The following is a 26,865-nucleotide window of genomic DNA, read 5'->3' as shown; positions in this document are numbered from 1 at the left end:
TCAGATGCGGAGCCACCGTTTGGGGGACGGCACGACGTCGGCAATCCTGCGCGGCGGCCGCATGTGCGGATTGGTGCTGGGCGTGTGGACGGCACACAGGCGGATGATGAGCGCCGTCAGGCCGCTCCACGCTGCCACAGCCATCAGGGTCAGGTACCAGTAGCGCTGCACGCAGGGTATGCGTTGTCAGGTATCTGAGAGTGTCCGTCTCATTATGTGTTGTACGAATTCTGGAAACTGCATAACCACGTGCGATCCTTTCTGCTCTGCGAATCTGTGCCTGGGGAACATTATTAACATCCCTGCTTTTCACTGTAACACCAGCTAACACTTGCGGACCATGAAAATTATGCGCCATAAGGCTTATGCAAAAGCTGGGAGAAATACAAAGGTGGGAAGGCCAACCTAATGACATCACTGAATGGGCTGCTCTAATCAACAGAAAGAATGAATAAAAAGTGCACTACAGAAGAGAAAGGTATAGCGAATATGCGATATGTGCATGAAGCCTGTCTAAACATTCCTGCCATTCTAGCGCCTCGTCAATGAAGAAAAAACGTAACACTCCCTCACCTGTAACTACGCCGCAGGTGTCTTCGAGTTTGGGTGCTTCATGAAATATATTACTTTAATCCTTTCCAAATAGATCTTCTCGCCCCACCCAGTTACATCTCATCTGGCATTGATCATGTACACAAAGTTGATGTGCCATCTTGTCGCATTATTATGCACGATTATTTCTTTATGTCACAACCCGCCACTGACTGCAACCGTTTCCTGCCTCCACAGACTCCATTTCTGACAGCACCCACCTTTAAGATTGCTGTTCGAAGTGCCTTATATGTTATAGGCTCATTTTTACCTGTGAGGCAGATTATGTAATATTTTAAGCATGATCAACTTCAAAGTGCCTATTGCTCCTTTTGCCCTTTTTGACTCTGTACTGCAATTAATGTACGAACTTCACCACCCCTTTCTATAGCAACTACAAGTCTTCAAGATATGTATACAAATAACTAAACAAATTCACAGTAGAAACACTGATGACGGTTACTTTAAACATCTCTGCAAAGTGCTTTCAACAATTGAGGTGACCGCTACGTTCGAGTGATCTGGCCATGCATGGACAGGCTTCCAGTGCTGCCTGAGGACCTGAGGACTACCTTAGTCATGCGTACCACGAGCGCGTTGCGTATTCCCCTTCCCCCGAAGACCATCCGGTGTAGGCGTGCCAGTGGTCCCTCGGCGTCGACCAGACGGCAGCGCTGGAAAACGTCGCAGTATCCACGCATGTCGTCGCACGGCGCCCCGGGCTCCATCTTCTTGTTGCAGAAGTCTTTCATGCGCTCGTAGTGGCAGGCCTCCATACACTGGCTGCCTGGAGCTGCGCACCAAGAATGGCGGAGGCTATCGCCTAAATGGCATCACGTCACTATTACACCTTAGTTCCAGTAACTGCTCGCACGACCTTAGTTGTTTGATTGGCTAAGTCGAGGACGCTTGCGTATTCCTTTCTTCGCAGCGCTCAGGAGTTTCTTGCTCGGCTTGGTACGTCCAGTCGAACATGTTCTTCGATACAGGCTTATTCCCAACTTATAAGCCATTCGGAGGTGACTACCAAGGAATAGTTTATAGGTGATACTAAGACACATATTTACCACATTTACGATCTCAGAACTGTATATGTTTAAACATTAAATTTTCTCATTTTCATACTATATACACTTGTGACCCACACACTCCAAGCGAGTTTTATTCATTTGAGGAGTAACGTCGACCGTTAGCCCCTGGATACGAACGGAGAGACGAAAATTATATTTAGTTTCCACTCTTTGCTGTGGTCTGCTGTAACTCCCCAACAAAGAAGGCATCTGCTGGTTGCAAACTTGTGGCGCTATACTTCGGTGCGTTATATCCTACGTTGGCATACTATAGTTTACTATATTCGAGGTAGCACCACTAGTTTTGTTCTATCCGTGCTGAACACACATGAGCATGTCATATCCGAAGTGACATACTTAAGTTCGTTATATGCAAGGTGAGCGCACCGAAAATCGTTACATCCGAGGTTATACTTATGTTCGTTGTATTCAAGCTCAACACATAAAAGTTCATTATATCCAAATTGGTATATTAAGGTTCGGTATATCTGTCTACATGTGTTGGTGGTCGCCATTTTCTCTTGCACTGCGCTTGAAATGCTAACTCATCTATGAGCTGTCAAAGTTGCTATTAAAGAAAGACAACATCACTGGTAATGCGGAGGCCAGCACTGCCGCTTCAGAAAGGCTTAGTGGCATCGAAGGGACTTCCAACTGAGAATGCGGCGATATATGACGCTTTTTGAGACGTCTATGGAGGTGAGTAGCGAAGTGTGAGTATATGGCACCCGCGGTACAGCAATGGTGCGGGAGAGGCTCTCTTTCTTTTTGTTTTTTACGCCTTGAACTTCATCTTGTAAGCATATAGCTTATACTGTCTTGCAGCGAAGCGAAACATGAATTGGTAAACGGCCGGTCATCGCAGCGGCATCAAGCACTCGAAGCTGCCCGACGCAGTAACGCCGTGCTTGGCGGAAAGACGAGACCATACACCAGCGGCAGCAACGAGGAAAGACCGCGCCGATAAGGCGCCTAGAGGGCTCGAGTGAACATTGTCACAATACAGTGCCTGCTGCCAAACAAAGGGCGTCAATACTCACGCACAACTGCATCATATTCTTGCGCGAAGAATGACAATATCACCTGGCCGTCTAATTTTGAAGGCTCATCAAAGCCTGCTTCGGAAGCGTATCAAAATAAAACAACCACACATTACACGAATATTGCATCGCAAGTCTGTGCCTGCGCACTGGTGCCCCGTATTCCCTATTCCACTAATCGATAGGGCACCCCTGTTCTAATCGTCTCTATTGCCTAACCAAAACCCTTGTGGGGAGGAAGCTAGCACGCGTTGTGGGTGTTCAATCTACATATAAGGCCGATAGATCTGCGACGAAAATAGCTCTGATATAGAAAGCAGCAGAAGATGCCGCAAGCAGTGGGAGGCGGTGTTGTCCTCCTAGGACACCTTCGACCATCTTTGGGACTAGAAGATGGCCTGGCAGGCTGTAACAGACCTTGGACTCGCGGATTTGGGAGAACCACCCTCTTAACTTGTAGGAGCCAACAAAGATTCCTTTTTCTTTGAACCAGTTGTTTTGGGTGCGACTTTAACTGCATTCTCAAAGTGAGCGAAGGAGCGGCCCGGGGTGGCAACGTGGATGCATCGGCTCGAGTGCTTAGGGAACCCTTGAGCAACTCTCCTCTCGCTGTCGTGAAAATGGAACAAGCGTTGTCAACTACCAGCTACACCCACTCGGTCGGCTCGGTTGTCACGAATCAGGACCGCCTCGACCGCATCTACATTTCTGGTGACGTGCTCGCGTCTGTTCGTGGTTACACCGTCGCTCTCGTGTGCTTCTCGGACCACGGTCTTGTTTCATGCGGGCTAGCGCTCGTAACTTGTCGAAGAGAGAAAGCTTCAGCAACTGGCATTATGAAGGCGACTGTTCTGTATAACGACGAGTTCAAAGACAAAGTAAATAAGGAGAACAGCATGCCTAAAGCTGGGTAAGCAAACACAGTACTGTGAGAGTTGCTGAAAGCAAAAGTCTGCACTGTAGCCATAGAAACTGGTCGAGAAAAAGTTGCCAAGAAAAAAATAAACTTCAGCAGTTCAGCACCTCTCAGTTACACTTGACTACCTTGTTGAGCCTAACGAGCAGTGCCTTGGAAAAGTTACAGAGGATATATGAAAGGCTGAAGACGATATTCAAGCTTATCCGGAACAATGGTAGTGTGGCGAACTGATTCGCATTCGTGGTGAAAAGCCAAGGGTACGAGGCGCAGCCATCGAAACGATTTTGTACCTTCGGAAGTGAGCATTTCACACGGAACAACGTAGATGAGGCAATTCATTGCGGCAGCGTTGTCGGGCGGCGCGCGGGTGGTGTTGCAGGCTCTACGGCGCTGATATCTCCCCGCATCCCATACTCAGCGAAATCAAAAGCAAACTACCCAAAGTTCCTGAAGTCATTAAGGAAGCAACAATCTCCCTACTGGCTGATGAGGAAAAGTGCCAGGGATACTTTCACCTTAAGGACGACGCGATAACGTAATGTACTATTTATGCCCATATATGCGGTATTCTTCAATTTCGACATTACAATCAAAGATCCCTGGATGGCGTCATACCACTCCTGGCTCAGTGGTGCAGCGGTTAAGCGATGCGCCACTGGCCTGCGATGGCAGGTGATGCAATAGGTGGAGATTGTGAGCCCCAAGTTTCTCTTCCCGAGCGACCAGTGATTATTATAGCTGCCACCTCTCACTGGGGCCGGTCAGCTAACAATCCGGTGGGTAGGTCGTGAAGACGCCCCTAACTCATGTGGCCTATGTGGCCCACCACAATTAAAGCCAATAGATTGGTACGACAATGTGACCAGATGTCGGCTCTAGTGTGCACCTTGTACCCGGCACCCATGTCTCTCATGACACTTGTCTCCAGAGCTATTGTGGTTAGAACCGGGCAACCAAGAATTACGTGGCTTCTCATACGCTGGTAGCGCAGCTTCATATGGACGACACAGACAGAACCAAGTAAGGTCGCTGCTGGCAAGCCGACAGTCAGCCTTCCGGAGCTGAGGTGAACTAGAAAAATGAACTAGGTACTTGACTAGGAGGGTAGAACGAAAAGCCCGATAAACTCTTCGGAATGGCCTGGAGCGATAGAATTGGAAGCTACATGGTCATCAATTCTGTAATGGGAACTAGTAAAAGCAACCGATAGTGACCGAAAATCTATAGCTGCTGCTAAAGTATAGCTTTGGCCTTGGTGGCAAAGACACATTGCCATATTCACTCGAGCTACATGTCTAATGCGGCTGTTTGCTGGATGGTTTTCTGCACAGCCGGGGTGACCACTATCGAGAAAGTCTTCGCGGCTATGCTTCACATATGTTGGGCGGTTTTTTATATCGCGTTCCATCGCTGAGCCTATGCGCCACAATAACCTACTTTGGAGCGTTGAACCTGGAAGTGATGCTTAAGATTAGAAGATTCATATACTTTCGATATGAGAAATGTTTTTCTTCGGGCTGCTAATCTCAATTTTCGTTCGCTGAATATGGGCCGACGGTTGACCGCAACTCAGCCAGTGTGTGAGCCAGAACATTTTACAAAGAAGTTGCACAGGCGGTGGAGCTGTTGCAAGGGTTTTCGCCTTGGAAGTACCGCCTCTCAATGAATCCCAGAAATCACTACTCAGACCTACTGTGCAGGTTTTTCTGCCGCCAATATATCGATAAAACCCTCCAGGAGCAGAAAAAAACGGATCTCGTGAAGCGTGTCAGGAAGCTTCCTGTGACAACGAGCCCTGAGGATTTATTCTTCTGCTTGCACACAGGAGCTTTCATTTAACCCAGTAAGTATGCAAATCGATGTTGTCGGGGTTAGTGCATATAGAAGGAAGCCAAACTTTCGCGTCTCTTCTTGTGTAAGGAAAGCATGTACCTCAGAACGGCGCTCTCAAAAAGAAAAACTCCGCCAGAAAAAACAATCCTAACAAACAGAAAAAACATGTGCGTCTATGTTAGATGAAAACAAGTAATAGCCGCAAAGTCTAATGTAACTTATTTCACAAGCTAGCACTAGATAGAGCCAATTTAATGGCATAGCAGAAAAATAACTTTGTTTAGGGGTTTACTACCGCCGCAGGCGATGCAGACCAGTGATTCACTACGGCTGAACAAGTTGCGAACCGGGAAAAAAACGTCCTCCTAACGAAGCACGCAGTGAATTTTTATTTTCATTCTAGACATGAGCGCTACGGAACAGGCGCCTGTGGTCGGAATTGCACTGGTACCTGTCGCTCGGACTGACAGGGCTTTCGTACAAACGGCTTGCATTCGTCTCCTTCACATCTGCTTCTCACGCTCCTGCCTGACGACGATATGCGATAGAAATAAGCACATGTGCTACAGAGACTGAGTTCCCTTTGGCGCCCAAATAAAGGTTTAGTATATTGTTTTAAATAATTTTGAAAAAGTTTGGTATTCCCGCAAAAGCCATTTTCTCGTTATTATTGCCCTGAATATGTTTATCGATTCCTTCCCTTTATTCAGATCTTTGTTATATACTGCACAAGGGAAAGCGAGACAAACCAGAGCAGGACAGAGTGAGGCTGCTTTCCATACCTTCCTCCTTGCAGGCGATCAGGCACATCTCGTCTGGCGTGCGGTACGGCCCGGTGAGGTGGCACTCGACCAAATCATACAGGCGGCACACGGAGCGCACACACTCCCCGGCCTCGCACGCCTGGGTGCCCCGGTTGCAGAGCAAGCCGTCCCGTTTCACGGACGACGCAGGGCACTCGCCGATTGTGCCGCTGACGCCGACGACAAGGCCATTATGTCAAGGGCACCAAACAATTCACATCAAAAACTGCCCAGCGTCCGTCTTTCGCATATCAGCGGAGGAAACATTGGGTCATGTGCAGCAACCGCAGCGTTTTTTGCCGCTTGCGAGGCCCGATTACTCCCTCGGTTCCTGGCCACAGGTTAGTCCAGGATTCGTGAGTATTAAGGCGAAAGCCTTTAATGTCTCATCGTTGTAAGCAGCAGTTGTCGGCAAAAATGTCACGCTTTTCAATTGGTCGAAACGGTCGTGACGTCACAGTGGGCGAATTTCAAACGGGGCCAGTTGTACTTTGGCTAATAACCATGCAACCAATTGAAGGGATCGTATAGTGATGCTCCAAGTAAGTGGGACTGAGCTTAGTTAATTGCTTAATTACCCAATTAGCCTAATTAACTATTCTAGTCAGGCCATATAATTAAATAAAACCGAGTAGGAAATTGGTCGAGCTCGGGAATCGAACCCCGGTCTTCGGAGTGCGAGACGAGCATGCTATCCACTCCGCCATGCCAGCTCGATGGTTTGGAATGAACAAAGGCGCGTCTAGTGAATACGGTGTCTTCGCTCACTCCATTCCTCTTCCCTTCGCTTCTGGCGAGGTTTAGGTGTCCACCGAGATATGAGACACAGATACATTTCCTTTCCTCAAAAACCAATTTAACGACAAGCGAGGTAGAACCGAATGGGCGATGGCGTTCGATGGACCCCCTGGCAGCGTTGCAAGACGCTGTCGCGTTCCACTCTTAGAGTTGAAACTTAATAGCTTATCCACACATCAGTGACCGCACTTTATGTCAAAAAAGTGCCCCCCTGAATTTTTACGGGTGTCCACCGAGATATGTGAGACAGTTACTGCGTAATTTCCTTTCCTCAAATACAATTTTTATTTTCGTCATTACGGGCAATCTTGTCTTTCTTCATTCACTCCCACTTCCTCCCTTTCTCTACGGTGCGGTTCAGGTGTCCACCGAGATGGCAGAAAATTACTGCGCCATTTCGTTTCCTCAAAAAGCGTTGCGTTTAAAGGGCAAGGCATCGCGCCGAGGGGGTGGTGGCGTTCCGCGGACTCCCTGGCAGCGCTACAACACGCTGTCGCTTTCCACTCCTAAAGCGAAGGTTAATCGTCATTAATTAGCAGTTAAATAGTATTCAGGCATTAATCAGTAATTAACCATTAATTAGCGATTTGTCATCACTTAGTAATTAGTACTCAATTACATGTGACGCCACCAGTGCCACAGCAGCAGTCAAAGTGGTGCGGATACGCTTTCGCCTCTACGCACTTTAGACAGTCAAAGTGCCCCCTGAATTTTTTCATGCCTACGATGTACAGTCGTTTTCAAAAATACACGGCCCATGGCTTCAGCCGGCGGAGCGGCTGCGGGGCCGCACCGCGGCGCTGCTGTCTCCGACCGGCGCTTGCTGCGAGAGTGCCCCGCGTGACGACAGCCTTCAACCCTCACTCTCGAGCTGTTACTTAACGCGCCTGATAAAGACTATGTGCGGCGTTCGCCGGTTTCGCCGGCTGAAGCCGTGGGCCGTGGATTTTTGAACACGACTGTACTATTAAAGTAGATTCGATTTTTTTTGCGAATAACCTAGACAGATTCTGAAGGCAACAAACTGCGCTGCGACAATGGGCAAGGAAGAAGATACGACCGAAGTTGTCCTGTCTTCTTCTTCGTCCTTTGTTGTACTGCTGTTTTAGCCTTCAAAATTGTGCCCGATCTAGCTTAACTCTCCCTTTTACTCCAGCCTCGACAGATACGTACATCACACTTGGATCTTCGAAAACTAATGTTATCGCTCTGCGTAGCATGCAGTTCTTCACCGCAGTATTCGCGCGAAGACATGCTACCTAGCCCGAAGCCAAGCTTTCCTAAAAAGCGGACGTGACCTCCAAAGTCTGTGAGACGGCCCGCAGTCTAGACGAGAACGGGCATCTCAACGCACACTTCACGTCTAGGCTTGCCCGAAGCCAAGGTTTCGTAAAGAGCTGAGGTGACCTCCATAGTCTGTGAGACGGCCCGCAGTCTAGACGCGAAGGGGCATCTCAACGCACATTTGACATCTACGCTTGCGTCCTAGTAAACCAATAGAGCTACGGAAATATTAATATCAATATATTGAATAAGTAGACTTGTCGCGGCCGGCATAAAGCGGATAGACAGATTTTAAGCGTATAAGGCTAGGAAAAACACCATTGGCCCTTGATCAGTTCGAATCAAGTTGTTCAGATCCCAAAGAACCAAGTACCGGCCACTGAGAGCAAGTGCGCTGCTCACACACCGCAGCGCCTTTATTTTCTAACGCTCAACTAGACTCATGCTTCCAAGTTTATGCTGTCGTCACCCCGTATGGTTACAGTACAACTTGCAGCTCCCTATTATCGCAGCTGAAGCTCGCAGCAGTCTAACGCATTATGTAACAAGGTGTGCCAGTAGACATATGCGAAGGTTATTCAGCCGAAACGTCTCTCCCAATGGCTCTCTACAGCATGCAGTCATTTATTTAACTTACGCTTTCGGGCTCAAGCTGGACCTCTTGTGTTTTGGCGTTTAGCTTCTCAACAGGCGGCGTGCTTACATCCTTGTGCTAATACTTTTCTCTGTCTATCGAGCCGTTATCAGCACTAAAGCTGGGCAGAAATCCCACGGATATTTCGCTAAGGAAAGGATACTCGCAGTAGGCTTCAAATCGGCAGTCGTCATCAGGCCGGCAGACACGCGAGGTGTTGTGAAACTGGCAGGTCTCGCTGCAGCAGGCACTGTTTGAAGGGCTGCGGAAGAGCGGAAACCGATGGAGAAAGTAAAGCATCGGCGGAGAACGCAAGGGTGCTCGTCCTGTGTCCGCAAAAACATGCGAAATATCGTTGTTCTGCTGGCAGATGTACCGCCTCTACCAAAAGTAAAGAAGCAAAGGCATTCACATCTCACAAGATGTGATCAAGGGTTATCTAAACTTGCGGCCATTTATAGCTTTAGGAACGCTTTAGTTATAGCTTATAGCTTTAGTTCGGAATGGTACTGTCTCCAGCCGCAGTGGGTGCAGGCCTGGAGTTCGCCAACGCAAACATGAGTCTGCGTAAATCTGACTTGCAACTAGCTTAATTCATTTATGCGCTGAAAAATCAGCATTTGGTGGCCTCGTGCTGGCGGCATGATTGCTGCAGGCGTACCTGCATTTGGCGTCCCGCCGCAGAGTGCATCCTTTGCGGTTCAGCAGGCCGTGTTCACGCGGGTAGCAGCAGAGCTCGCGGCAGTCGCTCCAGTCGTATCCACAGTCGCACTCTTCGTCCTCCTCCCGGATCGAGTTGCCGCAAAAGGGGCCGCGCGTCTCTGCAGAAGGCACAGCGGTGCGCGCAGCTAATTCGTTAACTAATGCGCTCTACTTCCCTCTCAAGTGCTAAGCCTCGTATTGGGGCGCAGAACATTAGTAGTCCTTCTTCAGTACGAATTGGCGCTAGCTGCCATTGGACCGAAACTAAGGCGAAAATCGTACAGAACAGCGATGTGAACGCGAACAGTACGCCGTGATTGAAGCCGAATATGAAGCCAATCCTGTAAAAGAACATGAGAGCCAACTGTTGTCTGAACCTTTCTGAAACATTGCGACATTTTGCGTCGAGTACTCTCGAGTAGCAAAATATTTGCGATTCTACAGGCAAGAGCAAGACTGGAACTAGCGGAAGAGCAGCTGAGGAACGATGATTCCTAAAGGCCTTAAACCATCGATTGAGCCTTTTGAGGTACTTGTTTAAATATAGCCTTGTAATGCTGCTTGTTTCCAATGGTACTTGTGCTTCACCCATTCTTCCGGAGCTTCGAATTCTCGCGCCACAAATGCCTCCACAGGGTCTTTGCACTTTACATAGAATAGTCGAGAAGCGTATAAGCTGACGTTTTTCACCAACGACAACTTTAAGTAGCAGCACACAAATATGTGAGTCTGCTTTGGCAGTGAAACGCGTCGCTCAGGCTCACGAAAAGACTCTTAGCGCTATGACGTATAAGAGAGGAAAGGCGAAACGCTCTCCAGCAAGAAAAGCAGACACGGCCGAAAGCGGTGGCACGTGAAGAACAAAAAGAATCATTGAAAGCCCTGCGCGATGTTCAGCTCAGTAGTGATCGCGAAGGCTCCCCTACTTGTGAAAGCAGCCTAAGATGCCTCGCGTACTACCTAGTTCGAGGGTAAGACACGGGCGAAAAAAGGGACAATTCCAACAGACAGAGTCCCTAAAACTGCCATGTGGCTAGTACTGTCTCTGAGCCGTCCTAGAATGCGGTACGCCTTCCGTGCAATGGGTCTCAGGGGCACACTCTCCACTGACGAATGAATGGACCACAATTATTCGAAGAATCACTCCGCAGCACATGAGTAAAAGAATGTACGGAACTGTTCACTGGTCTTATAAGCACACAGTAGCGGAGTGTTTTAGAAGCCTGCCATACTATCTTGTGCGCCATTGTGAGACCTTGAACATACGCTGAGGGCTAAGTAAAAGCGGAGTTTAAATTCTGACTACCTAAAACATGCAGCTATAAGCTGTGCAACATCGTGGCCTGTGAGGTAGTAATAAATAAATAAATAAATAAATAAATAAATAAATAAATAAATAAATAAAAAAATCGAAGTCCATGAGGCATTGCGTGAGGTAGCTCTGGGCTAGCAGTCATCGTTAATTCGTACCCCTAGTGCTCACATAACTGCTTCGGAAAGGCTTTTTAGCATTCCTTCGAGAGTGCGCTTGTTTCATTCATGATGTAAAAAAAAATGCGTGAATTTAATTAGTTGCGAAGCGAACAACGAGCCTCGGATCGCCCTGATTAAAGCTCAGGAGTTCTCATCAGACACCATTTCGAGTGGCTGTAACAGGAATTATTTCATAGCTCTGTTTCAAAAATTAGTACATTCTTCACATTAAGAATAAAAAATGACAACGGAGCTGCTTTGAGGGTGCTCGCAGTATTCCTATCCGATAGTAAAAAAAAACGCGCATATCCTTCAGCCGGTGCGTTACTGAGATCCTCCATTCTCTTTAAACCAGTTGGGGCCCCCCACTTGCATCGCTGTCTACCAGACATACAAAGATCTAAAACGTTGTAGGAAATGTAGTTTTTGTATGCTTCTTAACCCGCAGCAGTGGCTGGGTGGTTATGGTGCTCGGCTACTAAGTCGGAGAACCTGGGTTCGAACCCGACCACAGGGGCCGTATTTCGATGGCAGCGAAACGCAGAAGGCGCCTGTCACATTAAAGATGCCAGATCACATTAAAGATTCCGTCCAAATTATTCAGTCGTGCCTCACTACAGCACCTCTTTCAGTGACTTCCACCTTATTCCCTTCACTAACGGCATGGTTTAGGTGAGGTGTCCACTGAGCAGTGAGGCACTTACTGTGCCAATTCAGATCTTCAAAAACCAGCAGTTGTATGCTTTTAAGAAGGTACCGATGACAAAGAGAAGTTGGTCATTGTATAATGGCCACCCAGTTTTGAATACAAAGAGACCAAACCTTTTTTCAAAAAGAGGCTTTGTGTATGCTTGCAAAGAACAAAACGAAATGCAGCTATCGCCAATAGTGGTCAACTTCGGAAGCAAAATGCGTGTGTTGACACTGGTTCAAGGATGCGGATTCCAGATGCTACGCTACAGCGCCACTCACTACAAAGCGGTTGCAACACGGCCTTTTTCGGTAAGAACGCCCCGTGTTTGAATGAACCGGTGGGAACATATTTAAGCCCCATATTTCTGGCAACAGACATATCTTGTGCTACCAGACAAACGACGGTATTCGAGAAAAAATTCCAGACAATTCTTACTGAAAGCATATGCAACAAGTTGAGACAGCGCATTTTTTTCCAAAGAGAACATGCTTACAAACACAATTCTTTCGCATATCGTAAGATTGCACCAGAGACAAGTATACAAGAGCTCTATCTTATAGGTCTTACCTAAAGAGCAGAAATATGGAAGCAAACAAAACACCTTCAACTCTAACTGAGGACAACGCAGCGAGCTATAGAACAGAAATTGACAGGTGGGAGAGTGGTAGAAGGAACATACGCGAGTTACTGACATCCTAGTGGGATGTAATGCCAAAGCAAGATAACCAACGCTCGTTAAGGGTAACGGAGTGGATTCCAAGAGAAGGCAAGCGCAGCAGGGAGAGGCAAAAGGTTAGATGTGCTTTTGAGATTAAGAAGTTCGTGTGGATTGGGTGGCTTCACGTGGCAGAGAGGAGGGTTAACAATATGTATGGGAGAGGGCTTCGTCTTGTAGTGTGTGTAGCCAGGCAAAGATTAATATCACTCCATAACAATGAATATGCAGTGCATGCACATCCGTCTTCGGAACAGTTGTGCATTTCTTCTACTTATGCCGAAATGGCTACCTGGTGGTTTTTTAGGGCAGTCCTAACTGGTAGGTGCGAGAGCAGGCCGCACTTTAAAACTATGGTTTTTTATCCCATCGGAGAATTAAACTATTCCAATCAAGATGTTCGCAACAGTATCCTATGATATTCCATAGCTGCCTCAAAATTATTGTCAGACCGCCGCGGTGGCTCAAAGGTTATAGCGCTAGCCTATAAAGAAGCCTTAAAGAAGCCTAGGTGGTCGAAATTTCCGGAGCTCTCCACTATGGCGCCCCACATAGCCTGAGTTGCTATGGAGGTTAAACCGCCCATTAACCGTGAACCAAAATTATTGTCAAAAACGCACTCCTTTTGTTTTCTGAGGCAATCTGCGGAAAGTTACTCCGGAAAGGTGGACCACTCCAATCAGTATGATCATGTGAGTATCTCAGAATATTCAGCAGTTGCCTCACAAATAGTAGTGACGACCTAAAAAAGCTGCACTGGCCATAACTGGATGGCAGTTGCCTTCAGTGCCTCTTTATGATGTAGTTTCATGAGCTGCTTTACCGTAAACTAAGCTGGCGCTGTCCGATGGGACACCGAGAAGGCCGCGCTCACCCTGAAAGCAGTTGGCCCGGCTTCCCTGGCCGCTGAGCATCTGTGCCAGGATGGCCGAGATGGATCGAATGCTGCAAACGGAGAAGCGCCGGTTGTTGGGCATCGTGCCGTGCGAAGCACTGGCGAACATCAAGAAGTTGCCCACGCCGCCGTCTGGCACGCACTCCGGGGGGTCGTGCTGTGACGCAGGTAAAGGAAATGTCTTTAAGAATTGAAAAAAGTCGTAGAAATCGTAGTAACAGTAACCGAGTAACTGTGCCATGAAATGGCGAGTTGGTATAGGTCACACTATATAAAAAAATATGTAAATGTAGTTTATCTGATAAAGGATGCCTATAGGAAGTACCTGGAGCGGTTTAACCCTGACAACTAATGTAAGGTAACAAAAATATTGACAACTTGTACGGCTTTTAGGTGCAAGGAGCCCACTTGTCATAGGTGGTAATATGTGAAATCGCCAATAACAAAATATTTCTTAAAGAGACACTTAGGACATCACCATCATAATTTTATCTTCTTTAGAAATCAATCTCCTGGCATTTTTGGCTGTGTTGATGGTATCAAGAATGCAAAGATCAATTTCATTGCTGTGAAATGTCGTATTTTTAATAGATCCTTTTTGCCCTCCATTTTTTTTTCACGCTGTCAAATGAACACAAAAAAAGGAGTTCCTGTTGGCCGCTTGTAAGTGAACTGCGGTGCAGCGTTGCTACAGCTTTCCGCGAATAAAATACTATCTTAAATTATCTCACTTCTTTCGCTCACACGGCGTGGTGGCGGTGACACCTATTTTTATTTTGCTCATCTTTTTTAGGTTACAACACTGCTTTTAATTATTACTACCCTGTTTGTCTTTCCCACGGGCTAATTTCTCGATGCAATGCAACATCATTTCGTCTTCTCCATGAGTTTAGGGGCTGTTTCAAAGACACAAAGCGCCCTATTTACCTACACAAGATACAAGGAGAACTTCGCATCAACAAACAAGGATAACCACAGGGTGTCGCTCCGGCTGCGTACCTGCGACCCAAAGTTGTGTCCCAGTTCGTGGGTGAAAGTTATCTCGGAGACCATCAGGGGCAGGCGACTGTTCTTGTTAATGAAGGTGACGAGCCCCGTGTTGAGGCTGACGCTTCCCGCGTACTCGGACATCTGGAGGCCCACGTCCGCCTGGTACTTCTCGCAGATGCCGCCCGTGTTTCCTGAAAATAAAAGCGGCACCACATGCCGGTCGAGCACTACCGGCTTGTCAAAGGTAGTGGTCGCTGTCTGAGGGTGGAATGCTACCAGAAAAAAAATGCCACCGATGATAATATCCCCATTCCTGAGATGATGTTCGCGACCTTCCCGACCAGAAGTTACAGGTTCAGCTCGTGCAACAAGTGGGCGCTACGGAGTACTGCTTCTGGGGTGAGCATAAGTAGAACCGCGCTTCTTAAGAAATTCAAGATAAATTGACGTCGGTGCTTCGATTCTGGTAGCCTATTTTTATCAACACTCCCTCCTTTTTTGGTGCTGTCAAAGATATAAACAAAAGAAGGGAGGAAAGGCTGTCTGGAGCTTTAAACAGACCGGTGTCAAGTCAAGCGGTAGGCGGGGTCAAGAGCACTTTGAAGGAAATTTAAAATCAGTAACTTAGACGATGAAGGATCTTCGCGAACTGGCAAATGAAAAAACCAGGAGCGTAATTCATTGCATTTAGCACTACTGGTAAGCAAGATCAAAAAGATCGAGATCGAGAAACCTCGTCTGCTGCTGTCCATGAATATTAACGGATAAAGCTGTGCCTTCGTGCGTTTTTTCATTCATAAATTTAATTAAACACTTGCACTCCAAATATGAATATATTTTTCTAATCATATGTATAGGCGGAAAGTGAGGGCGATAAGGATGTCTTTGCCGGAAAGCAGTGCTATTGGGGTAACTAACCAGGACCTTGAGCTCTTGGCTCGTAAGCAGGGCATGAAAACTACTATTTACGTAAAACCGCCTATCATACATTTTTGTTCATATAATAATATTATTCGATTCATACTAGCTGTGCGCATGACCGACCGACCGAACGACCGACCGACCGACCGACCTGACCTGCCCTGACCTGACCTGACTGTCCGATTCATGAGACTCCAAGGGCACGGGCAATAGGGAATTGCCAAAAAAATCAGAAGGAATTGTAATTTTAATTAAGCCTTTACGTCGTTTTCCCCGCCCCGCACTACGTCATAAAAGATCACCGATTTCCATAAACGAATGTCGTAACACGCCATTAGAGAGGCTGTTATGCATGAAACTCTACCCTTTAAATGTGTCCTTATTTCATCTCTGCTAAGTGATGTTAATAAAAAGCCTGGAATTCACATAGGTCTTTCTACTATGGCAAGTCATCTGCTTGCAAAATATAGGATCCATATGTGCTAACCAGTGCGCTGTCACTGTCCTCCAAGCATTCCATTTTAACCTTGAAGCTTCCGGTTACCGTGTTTCTTCATGCACTGAAGAACTCCCGCATCAATACTCTGCGGCTGTTGTAATTATCGTGCAAACACCCTCGTAACATTCCGCAACATTCTGCGTAACATTCACCGGTATCTTTCTTTTACCGCAAACTTCTGACAACGACGCCTGAAAGTGCCGGCGAAAAACCAGCGTAACGGAGGCAAATGCTGTAGTTCCCTTCTTGCTCATCCTTTGTAGGCTAGTGAACGGAGTCACAGTGTGGCCTCGAGTTCGTGAAAAGCGCCCATGTTTATCTAGCGGAGGGCTCTACGACCCGGAGTACAGAAGAGCACTAATAAATCCGAGTAGTTCTAGGCTTTAAATATAAATGTGGTATAGTAAGTTCCAAAAGCCCAGAAATAAGTTAGAGATACCTAGAATGTTAGCGAATTCCGAGAAAGTATTTATCCATCGAGAAAAGATAAATGGCACAACGGATTGCACGAAGCCACTTATGAATATTTCCCTACATGAAATGCAGATGGTACTGCTATGCTACCGACTTAAGTCATCAACATGGAATAACGTATCAAATATTCAGACATAGGAGCGTTTGTTCAGAATGGTGTTTATTCCCATGCTAGAAATTTCAGTTTGTTTAATAAGGAGCCAATCATGCTAGGCATGGTTTGAATAAGTAATAAAACTTTCTTACAGGCTGTTGGTTAAATCCTTAGTGTGAGCACACAAATAACTTTGCCACCTCATGGAACCCATCTCTATAAACTCCATTTCTACACCGTTGCAAACTCCTATATCTTTCACTCGCATGCAGTGTCCTCGTGTAGCTAGGTATGCCGTCAATTGTGTGATTATAGGTGCCCTGGGGGTATATCTCCGCTCTCATCTCGTTTCGAAATTCATTATAGATGCGCGGTACAGCCACATACCCCGCTGCTGTAGAAACGGCATACATGTTTCTTCCCTCGTCTTTCCAGCTTCTGGACAAGACTTGGGTAAAGCCGCTGCGATGTGAAACGACCAAATGGCAATCTTGTCGTCCTTTTTGTGTGCCTCACATGAACCAGACAATTTGAATGCCGCAGCCAAAACTAAACTCTAAATCAGAGAAAAAACTGTGTAGTGTAATCGATGAAGTGTTATCTTCTGTAGAGCAGGCAAATTAGGGGTAGCGACCTATGTTTACTACAGCCTCACATGCGCGCAGTGGCTCTACTTCCACCCGGCATGGTTCAATGAATATGCTGTATGTAGTGCATTCTGGCCACAGCTGGCTTTCTGTGTTTACTTCCGTCCGCAAAACTATGCAGATATAATATACGGAATATAACAGACCAACGGCATCCGGGCTCGAACCATCCTTTTGAGCTATCAGCTGCGTTTAGAAGTCTTGTTCCATTGTATTGAGAGGAATGTTGCCTTCACTTCAATGGGTGCCAATTCATCACACATTGCTTAGTATCCGGTTTATTTCACGTAATAGCTGTGACTTTCTTATACCATTCTTTCTATGTGTTTCCCTTGGTCAAGCATGTACGATACGATAGTTCAAATGTACATCAAATTTCGCTTTGCACGAGATTTCTACTTCAGCCAGTGCAATAAAAAAGCCCTGTTGTAATGAGAACTCTTTCCAAATAGTGCACCCATTGATATTGGCGGTTTAGGTACTTATTTGTAGTATTCTAATAAGAAGGTATTTTTCAAGTTGTATTACTTGCAGCCTGCACCTGAGCAGTTAGATATTGCCGTAATTCCAGTGAGGTCCGCATTTAGTGACACACGATTAAGTACGAGTAAAAGCAAGGGTGGGTGGAGGATTTGAGTAAAGAACCACGGTTCCGTTTCCACAGTCAATCAACGGGGTCACGCTCCGCTCCCATAGCATCCATTCGACTGCCGGGTGATGACACGCACCGTTGAGCTCGGCGACATACGCGAGGCCCAGCGTACCACCGTGGAAATTCCGCGTCGTCCACAGGTACGAGACGCAGAAGCTGTCGTGGTTGGTTTTGGACAGCTCGACCAGCGTGTGGCTCACATCCAGCGTGTCGCTGCAGTATGGGTTAGACTCGCGTGCCGCCCCTTCGCAAGCAGTCGAGTCGTTGATCTGTAAAGAGGCGACCGCTGGATATTTCTATCTCCGGACATTCTGCGCTGCTCTTGATTACTGAACATCCTTCGGTACATTGCTGCCTTATAACACTCTACCTGGTTACGGCAAGTGAGAGGTTCGATTTAAGTGAGCCCTCATGGCAAATTGAACTCGGTCTAGAAAAATGGAGGACCAGTTCCTAATAACAGAGTGGCTACTTTAAAAAGCGCGGACCTTACATCAGCCAGTAAAGAGAGAAAAATGAAAGGCTGGCCTTATGACACCGCTACTGCTAAAACAATGCTGTCAATCCGAGATTTTTTCGTTAGTACAAAAGAAAGAATTAAATTCCCAAGTATTACGGTAAGCTTAATCGACGCGATCATGAACGCCACGAAATTGATTTGGAGTGGAGGTAGAAATACCCAACTTGAGGCGCGCGCATATCAGCAATAAAATAGCGTTTTTCAGCCGAGAAAAGTTGTGAGATGCAAGGATAGCCGCCCTAAGCGCAGTTATTAAAGACGACCGTCCGAAGCAGTTCTGAGTGTATTTTTGTTCATAGTTCCTATCCATGGGAACTATGAACAAAAATATCCTTTCTAATTAATTAAAGGACTCTACATCAGTAAAAAAAAAATCCCCGGTTTTCAGCTGTTACAAATATTTTCGCTTTTCTCTGTTCTGAGAGTACTAGTGTTCGCAACACGGAGGTCGGTTGTTTCATGTTTGTTTCTTTCCTAGTGTTTTTATCAGCGACTGCCTCCATTGTCAGTAATACTGCACTGTAAGTCGGTACTTTTGGAACTGGGGTAAACTTACGGAGAGGACATGGGAAGCATTATGAAGGACTGATAAATTCACGATAAGAACCTTTACGGTAAAAAAAAAATCGCGAAGTTTTTACATGGATGCATAAGAGAGCAACTGGTGAGTCCCAGAGTACTCGTAACTACATGCCATATAAAATCGAGGGCGTGCACATAAACTGGTCGTAAAGCGCACGAGAGAAATGTTAGGAATCACAGGGGAGGCAGATGGAATAAGTTTATAGGGAGTATTTTAATCAGTTTAGCAGTAATCAGGTGGCATAGTTTTATCCATTATGCTGTTGTAGCTCCTACGCAAACGCCGTTGTTTGCGCGGCGACGGCAGTTTCTAAATCTGTACCCGCAGCCGCTGCACGACGAACGAGATATCGGTGATGCCGTTGAAGTTAGTGCGGCTGAAAATCTCCGTGGCAGAGGCGACGTGAGTGGCCACGAGGCTCGTAATGGCCGCCTGCACTTTTGCCATGTCGCCGCCCATGTCTGCCAACACCATCTGCGGTAAGTAGAAAGTAAGAAAGTAGCAAAGTGTTCGAAACCGTTTCAATGATCGTCACAAACGACGAGAACTCTCTTGCATTTTCACGATCCAGTTTTAAAGAGTTAGCGTACCTTTTTGTCCCTAGCCGAAGCGACCGAAAGTTAAGCACACATCATCGTACCGCATTTTTATTTACTTTTCAACAAATAATTCTGTGTCTAGCCAAACTGAGCCAAAGCCTCGTCTCAGAAATGTGCACTGGAAGCAACTAACTTCGCAGATCACACTGATATCTTCCGAAGCGCAATGCTGTGATCCACACACAGAGGACAGCATTCACGGTGAAAACGATCCGGACCATTTCAAGAAACAGGCGCCATCTCCGCCCCACAGTTCCACTGTATCAGCCTTAACTAAACGCCTCCAGGACGTGCAAGAAAGAAATTTGACTGACGGCTGCCAATTCACGGCGGTGCCCCACACAATACATGGGATGGACATGTCACCTTATGCATTCTTAGTTGGCTAAGCAGAGACTAGAGAGATCGCAAAGCCAGCTAGTTTGGTTGCGTCACTATGGTAGAGAAGCAGCGTTGTTGTTACATTCAATGTTGCTGAGCGTCGAAAGCGCCGTAATTCGTGCGGCACCACAGAGTTATTTCATCCTATGAGCGAGACAATGAAGTGCATATTGCAACCGCTCAAAACGACGGAGAACGAAGGGAGGAAAGCACAGGACAAGACGCGGAACTTCAACTTCGTTCCTCGTCGTTTTGCGCTGTCGCAACACGCACTCCATTGTCACCCACCAGCTAGCCCGCCTTCATTTGTTAGATATTTTATGAGAGAGCTCGGACAACTTGCTCGCTCCTAGGAAACTAGCTCGCCACTCTATACATCAGAACACGACGATAATGATCATTGTCCCCGAGACAAATTATAGATGTAGATTTCAAGCACTGCTGCGTTCATAGCAACGAACTGCCGCGCCTACTACTTGAGTCCACGCATATGGGCAAGGCTTCTGAAATATACGAGCTTTCTGAAGTCGTACACAGGGGCACAGTAGCAGCGTCATCGTGTTCAGCAAAAACTAGTTCCTGTGGGTGGCCACTGTGTATAAAGCTTGACCCTTGGACCGTATTTCTTCTGCAGAATTGGATAAATATATAGCTATTGTCAAAGGTTGCATCTAGTGGCGTTTTTTTTTTGCTGCATACATTTCTTGAAGTACCGGTACTGATTTCGATCAGTTTACGTTGATGAATGGACACCACATTTAGGTAGCAGCCTAAGTTGAGAACGGATAAACAGAAAAGACAGCAAGACTTGTCCCATTGACGGCTACCGAAGCAGAAATGCTGTGCGGGAAAATGTTTCAGAAGATTCTTCGACGTATTGCACAACGGTGCGCTTCGCGTGAACACTGGGCGAATGTGTGGTACTTTGTAAGACTACGTCATGGAATGTTTAACTGGTTTGAGGCAAATATTTTGCTCACACCACAGGTGAATGTGCATCAGCTGAACACTGCAATAAAAGTGGTTGTGCTGGCTGCAGTTTGTTTTTTATTTTACTTACTTTACAACGGTGCCACGCGTTCCTGGTGACATCAGGTAGGATGACAAGCAAGGAAGCTGCCGTGAGCACACGTAATTTATAGACACTTTCTGCAGCGAAGAGCCAGTCACACTCAAAAACTTTCACACCCAAAAAGAGCGATCGCGAACACTATTAGGAAGTGGTAACACACACAAGAGCACATGCAAACGAGGATCCGATTGCGCGCTCGAACTTAACAAAGACCGCATCAGAAAGGGACAGTATGCTCCTTCAAAAAAGTTAAAAAGCAGCCACTTTTTCAAGGAGTCTCTCTTTATTAGTTTAACGAAGACAGTGAGCATTTTTAAGCAGATAAAAACTACCTTGTAACGTGTTTTCAATAAATCCTCTTGTGCTTCGCTTAATATGACATTAGGCTGTTTTTAGCAACTGTGGTGCTTTTGGTGTCACACAAATAGCAAGGTAGTTATTACGATGCATGAGCAAATGCCCCTTGCATAACCTTGTAAGAACTGCATGTGACGACAGGATGATGACTACAAAACAAGAAACAGGTATAGTAACTACAGGAAAATAAATACAAGTAAAATGCGAGAATAAATAGGAGGCCGCTTAAGCTTCGCCTGAAGAGTAGATGCGATAGCGCCTTCTACTTTTTATTCTCTTTTATTCCTTTTCTTTCTCATTTCCCACGGTTACGAACGCACATTTGTATTGCAGATCACGGTGATCGATTACAACTAGAATTATCGACCTCATGACAGGTTACACACATCCCATTACCGACCTCATTACAGGCTACACACATCCGAAACACATGTTACCAAGTCATACACACCACAACACGTTCACTAGTCGCCCCTGAACACACTCGAACCAACGACCCTCCGTGGCCTGTGCGTTGCGTGCACAACTGGTAAGGAGAGGGCCTGGTTTCAAAACCCAAAAGACGGCTATTATCTTTTAATGATTTCCTTCTATATTCTAGTTTTTATATTTTCTGGAATTTTCTCCGACTGACGCAGCACGACGGCCGACGCCGATTTATCAGCAGAACAAGCTCCATACACTGTCGCGTAAAAATAAAAACAGCATATCAAACCAGGAAAGCAGGCTTCACACCTTCCGGATTTTTCGGGGAACATATGCTATTAGTGAAGTCTTTAATCATACGTGGCGCATATGAAATTCTAGAAAGCGTTCACAATACCTTCTCCATTCTATGGTTAAATGAAACTTTAATGTGGAGTTAATATTCAAACAGGGCATACAGAACCCAACATTGTTTAGTTCACAGGTACCTGGGCAGGAGTTTCTCTAACCATGAAAGTAAACGAAAGCTACACGAGAGAGAGAATTCACTGCAATTATCTTTATTTAAGACACCGTACACAACAGCGCGAATGATAGATTTTAATAAACGGTCAACATGGTACACTGCGTTAACTTTTCAAACAAAGCGCTACAGTAGCACACACAAAATGACTGGACGAGAAGCACACTCTACATTAATGCACGTGCAACCATTTTTATTTCACAATTGGGTATGGTGTCTTAAAGGAATATATGCTTAGGTTTATGGGGGTTTAACCTCCAAAACTGACTCAGGCTATAAGGGACGCCGCAGTGAAGGGCTCCGGAAATTTCGACCACCTGGGGCTCTTTAATGTGCACTGACATCGCACAGTACACCGGAATATAGCTGACGCGGTATTTCGCGCCGAAGTTTGCAAACATACACCAGATGGCTGTTTAAACACATGCTTCAATGAAAAAGAACACCAGAATATTTTTGATTAGAAATCTATGGAATAGGAGAGCAGGCACAATAATTACTCTATGAGGTTGTGAACACAGTTCAGTATAGTTTTTTTAGATGAATGAAAATTCCAATAATACAGCACGGAAGCATGAAAGCCAATCTACAGTTAAAGAGAATCGCCTTAAAACCGCAGACGCGGTCAGTTGACCAGAAGGCATGCCAAATGCGTAGTGTGATAAGAAATTGCATTCTATTTCATGTTTTGTACCGTAGACAGCCTTCATCCACTATGCAAGATTACAAGCACAATAAAAAGGAAGAAACGAAAAGCGTACCTATGCAAGCCGATCGCGCACTTTTGGCTCTTAAAGCATTTGGGCCCACGCCCTGTCGCAAGCATTACGGAGCGCGCCTCCAAGTCTCTCATCCCTCTGGGTACTCACGCTTCAGGTACTCAGTAAATTCTTTTTTTGATTCCATGTCAACTTCTCAAATGCGTATCTCCAGAGCTCACGTTTACGATTAAGCTATAGGTATCTTGTAAACATTGACAGACGCGCGCATCTTACAATGGCAACGTCCCGCCTGAGGGTATTTTGGCTCCGACTTTTATTGCGAAAGCTATACTAGGCTAGGTTTTGAGCCTTCAGCGTCGTCCCGGCGAATCGACGTTTGACCTTTAGCTTGACCTCTGTTGTGGCGTTCATTGATGCGCTCTGACATAGCGTTGTAGACTGCGTTGATTTGGAGGAAAGGAAAACCGCCTTACCAACTCTGTGGTTTAGTGGACATCTCAATACCACTTTAAGCTAATTCCGGCGTTCCGTGCAGCACTCAGGCTTTCGCCTTTCACTACTGTAGTCGCTAAACTTGCTCGTAATTTGCTTCCGCAACCTTCCGGGCTTAACCAAGCTAAGCCTCTGCCAATTTTTTATCGAGCGGTTTAGTACCAAGACAGCAAAACTGCGCATCAAGGCTCCAGTGGCTCACAGTGTTGCCCACCTCGTAGAAAGTGTGATCAATGTTGAGCTCCATATTGCACACTCGCTGCACGTTCGTCGGGCGCACGTCTCCACGGGGGTCACTGCCACCGACGCGTCCATGCAGCAACTGGCTGGTTGAGGGCAGTGCGCTCGGGCGTGCGGTGGCGCTGCTGTTGGCAACAATGGCGGCCTCCAGTGCTTGGGCATTCGCCAGCCTGCGCCGCTGGCGCTTGCGCCTCCTGGGCTGTTGTAGGAAAATGGGTTAAGCTCCTTGAGTGCAAATTACCTCTGAAATTACTCTGAAGCACTCCAACACGGTGCTTATTTTCGCTCCTCTGTGGGATGCGCCAATCAGATACAGGTATGGTTTAAGACGCACAAAGTGCCAAAGCGACTCAGGCTATGAGGGACGCCGCAGTGAAGGGCTCCGGAAATTTCGACCACCTGGGGTTCTTCAACGTGCACTGACATCGCACAGCACACGGGCCTCTAGAATTAATATACTGCCGATATACATGGCTTGCATCTTTCCAAGTATAGTCTTTGTCAAAAGTTTAAAGCCCAGGAGGTTCACTTCCAAGCTTTATACTGGGACTCCAGGAGAATTCATGGAAGTCCTACCTAATGCAGGAGGCAGTACCAGAAATCTTCTCATGTCCGGGAAATTTTATCGCTATATATCTGTTAAGAACGACACAGTGTGGCTCAAAAGAAAACCCCCTGGGCTCCTAACTTTTGACAAAGGCTGTACGTCGATGTTACTTCCCTCCATTGCGGCTAAGATTGCCGCACGCAAGAGGCAGATAATACAAAGCAAAATTGACAAGGGCTAAGAGACACGATGCGAAATCGAATTCTATTCTCCCTGAACATCAGCACGGAAGATACTTCTGTCGCTCTAAGATTCAAAAAGAAAATTCTGCACACAGCCCCCCGACCACCATAGCGCGAGCCTATGTGAGTACCTGAACAATGAAAACTGCTTGCGTTCTTAAATATATGCCAACAGAACTTAGACATGTATACTCACCCTGTTGCGCACAGTACGAGATTTATTTCAACTTCGAATTATTTTCTCCGAATCTGCAGTCTGTTGGAAAGGGTCGTCAGCCGTAACTACAGTACTCTTGTTGTAGTATATCTATACATATACGACATTCAATAGTGTGTTCTGCTGCCGTAGGGAGAAATACAGGCTGTACATTGTTTGAGCCATGCTCGAGTCAACTGGCCACAATATGCAACTCGAGAAGGCTGCTTACTTTGACTAGTGTCCGCGGTCCTCCTTGGCGCATCTTCTCGAGGCCGCATCCGGTGCCGGCAAAGCTCACGTCTTGCGCCGCGTAGATGAACGAGTGGAAGGGCGCAGACAGATGGCGACCAGCGTGCTCCACATAAAAGTCGTCGTCGCCGTTGGGCGACAGCGATATGCGACCAGTGAACACGCCGTCCAGCATGGCCCCTACCACACGGCTGCCGGGAGCGCCTGCCAAGAAGGCAGCAGCCTTAAGACTTGCGGCAACAGTTAAGGGTGGACTAGAATACTAGTACACACACAACTAAAACCAGATCATTCTTTACGAATCTCTGTATAAACCTAACGATCAAGTTCGCGGTTTCTGACGGCGTAGCATTGATACTCGACGCGCATGAGCGAAAAATTTTCTTCGGTACCTAAATGCACTGCGGCTTGTTGTAAAGGCACACTATATAAACTTCAATAAGTATGCAGAAAGAAGTAAGAATAGAGACGCAGCAGTACATAACAGAGCTCAAAGGCAGTGTTAAGTTGCAAAGCGCTGCAAGGGCCTACTTTAACGGAATGATGAGAACATTCATCGAATATTTCACCTTCGTAAATATCAATTGTACGCCTCTTTCTGGCCATGATTTCGTTTGATGGAGCGGAAATGACACATTCCATCATCATGAAATTCGTCATGATGATGAAATCCATCATTTTTTGTTATGAAGAGAACAGCGGTATAGACTAGCTCAAGGCATCCGTGACAAAATAGGGCCTCGATGCACTGCAGCTTTTAATTTTCCGTAAACGGCCCAGCGGTGGCGGTAGCAGAGGCCGTATTCTATAAGCTGCTCTTTTGCCACTGTAATTTCGCGCCCATTTAATCCCCTGTCATTGGTCACTGAGATGTACCCACGGCTTTCAAGCCTCTGTGGGAAGCGACCCGGCCAGTGGATGGTTGGTGAGGTACTGTCGCCAACCACCAAAGGGCTGGGTCGCTTCCCACACGTGCTTCAAAAGCCGTGAGTATATCTTAGTGTCCAATCAAAGGAATGAATTGACGTGAAATTGAGGATGGACATTGTACAGCTTATAGAATACCGTGCAAGCTACCACCACCGCTGAGCTGCTGTATTATATTTTCCAACTTTTACAAGCCAATAGAAGTTCCGTTTTCAGTGACATTAGCTTCTTCGTCATTTGAATGCAGTAATCTTTCCATGCAGGCCATTTTAGTAGGTCCTGAGCAGAATGCAAAGGGAATGCGCTCTACCTAAATGCGTGCGTCCCCTTCCAAATTGTACTTGACCTTGTATAAAGGCGGCTCGCTTCGCCACTGTAATAATTAGAATGATTATTTCTACCTTCCCTGGCCATCAATAGGCTGGTGGAAGAGGAGAATGAAAAGATGGCTAGAGTGGTGGGATGGGTTCCAGAAGCAAAAGTTTCTCTGAGCCTTTTTAGGGACTTTGTTTACTCCACTCCGGCGCCACCCGCCGTCTTAAATCATGTCTCTTCATTCGACGTCCGTCTCTAGGAACGAACGCTCTTTGAAGGAGGTCACTGCTTGTCAGAGCTGCGCGTAACTGGTCCAGCCGTTCTCCGCTTTGTTATTAAAGCGACAGATGTTTGGGGCTGAAATCTTGGTGTTCCAGCCGTTCTCCGTTTTGTTATTAAAGCGACAGATGTTTGGGGCTGAAATCTTGGTGTTCCAGCCGTTCTCCATTTTGTTATTAAAGCGACAGATGTTTGGGGCTGAAATCTTGGTGTTCCAGCCGTTCTCCGTTTCGTTATTAAAGCGACAGATGTTTGGGGCTGAAATCACATTCATTCACATTCATTTATTCCACATTTATCCTGGTACAGAAAAAATGTGAGGGCAAGGACTAAAAGCTGCTAGTTAAGCAGCTTGACTAAGGCCCTTGCCCCCTTTGATGGCAGCGTACAGGGGTTTAAAATCACACAAAAAATTACACACAATGATTAGATTAGTTTCTGCAGAAATTCTTGCACTACAGCAC

The 26,865-nt window shown here is 46.4% G+C and overlaps 1 protein-coding gene across 1 annotated transcript; it reads right to left on the bottom strand.

The window, feature by feature from the left end:
• On the bottom strand, positions 1 to 25,055 carry LOC149360337 (disintegrin and metalloproteinase domain-containing protein 10 homolog). Its single transcript, XM_089567836.1, has 10 exons — positions 24,861 to 25,055; positions 23,618 to 23,842; positions 17,805 to 17,997; positions 14,451 to 14,632; positions 13,431 to 13,608; positions 9,634 to 9,793; positions 9,136 to 9,234; positions 6,236 to 6,426; positions 1,179 to 1,384; positions 1 to 165 (listed from the first exon to the last, which is right to left on the bottom strand). The coding sequence occupies exons 1-10, from the start codon at positions 25,053 to 25,055 to the stop codon at positions 1 to 3; spliced, it is 1,794 nt and encodes a 597-aa protein (XP_089423962.1).
• Between the last annotated feature and the right edge of the window lie 1,810 nt (positions 25,056 to 26,865).

The sequence above is a fragment of the Amblyomma mixtum genome, chromosome 2 (assembly GCF_055824585.1).
Source record: "Amblyomma mixtum isolate Tamu chromosome 2, ASM5582458v1, whole genome shotgun sequence".
Taxonomy (NCBI): Eukaryota; Metazoa; Arthropoda; class Arachnida; order Ixodida; family Ixodidae; genus Amblyomma; species Amblyomma mixtum.
Note: the sequence above shows the minus strand (reverse complement) of the source record. Positions and strands in the feature narration are given on the sequence as shown.

Excerpts from the sequence above, each read along its gene's own strand:
- LOC149360337 (XM_089567836.1), bottom strand. The coding sequence starts at position 25,055 with ATGCTGGACGGCGTGTTCACTGGTCGCATATCGCTGTCGCCCAACGGC. Across the intron at positions 1,385-6,235 it reads GATCGCCTGCAAGGAGGAAG|CTCCAGGCAGCCAGTGTATG; the intron begins GTATGGAAAGCA and ends CTTGGTGCGCAG. Across the intron at positions 166-1,178 it reads GAATACGCAACGCGCTCGTG|CGCTACTGGTACCTGACCCT; the intron begins GTACGCATGACT and ends CCCTGCGTGCAG.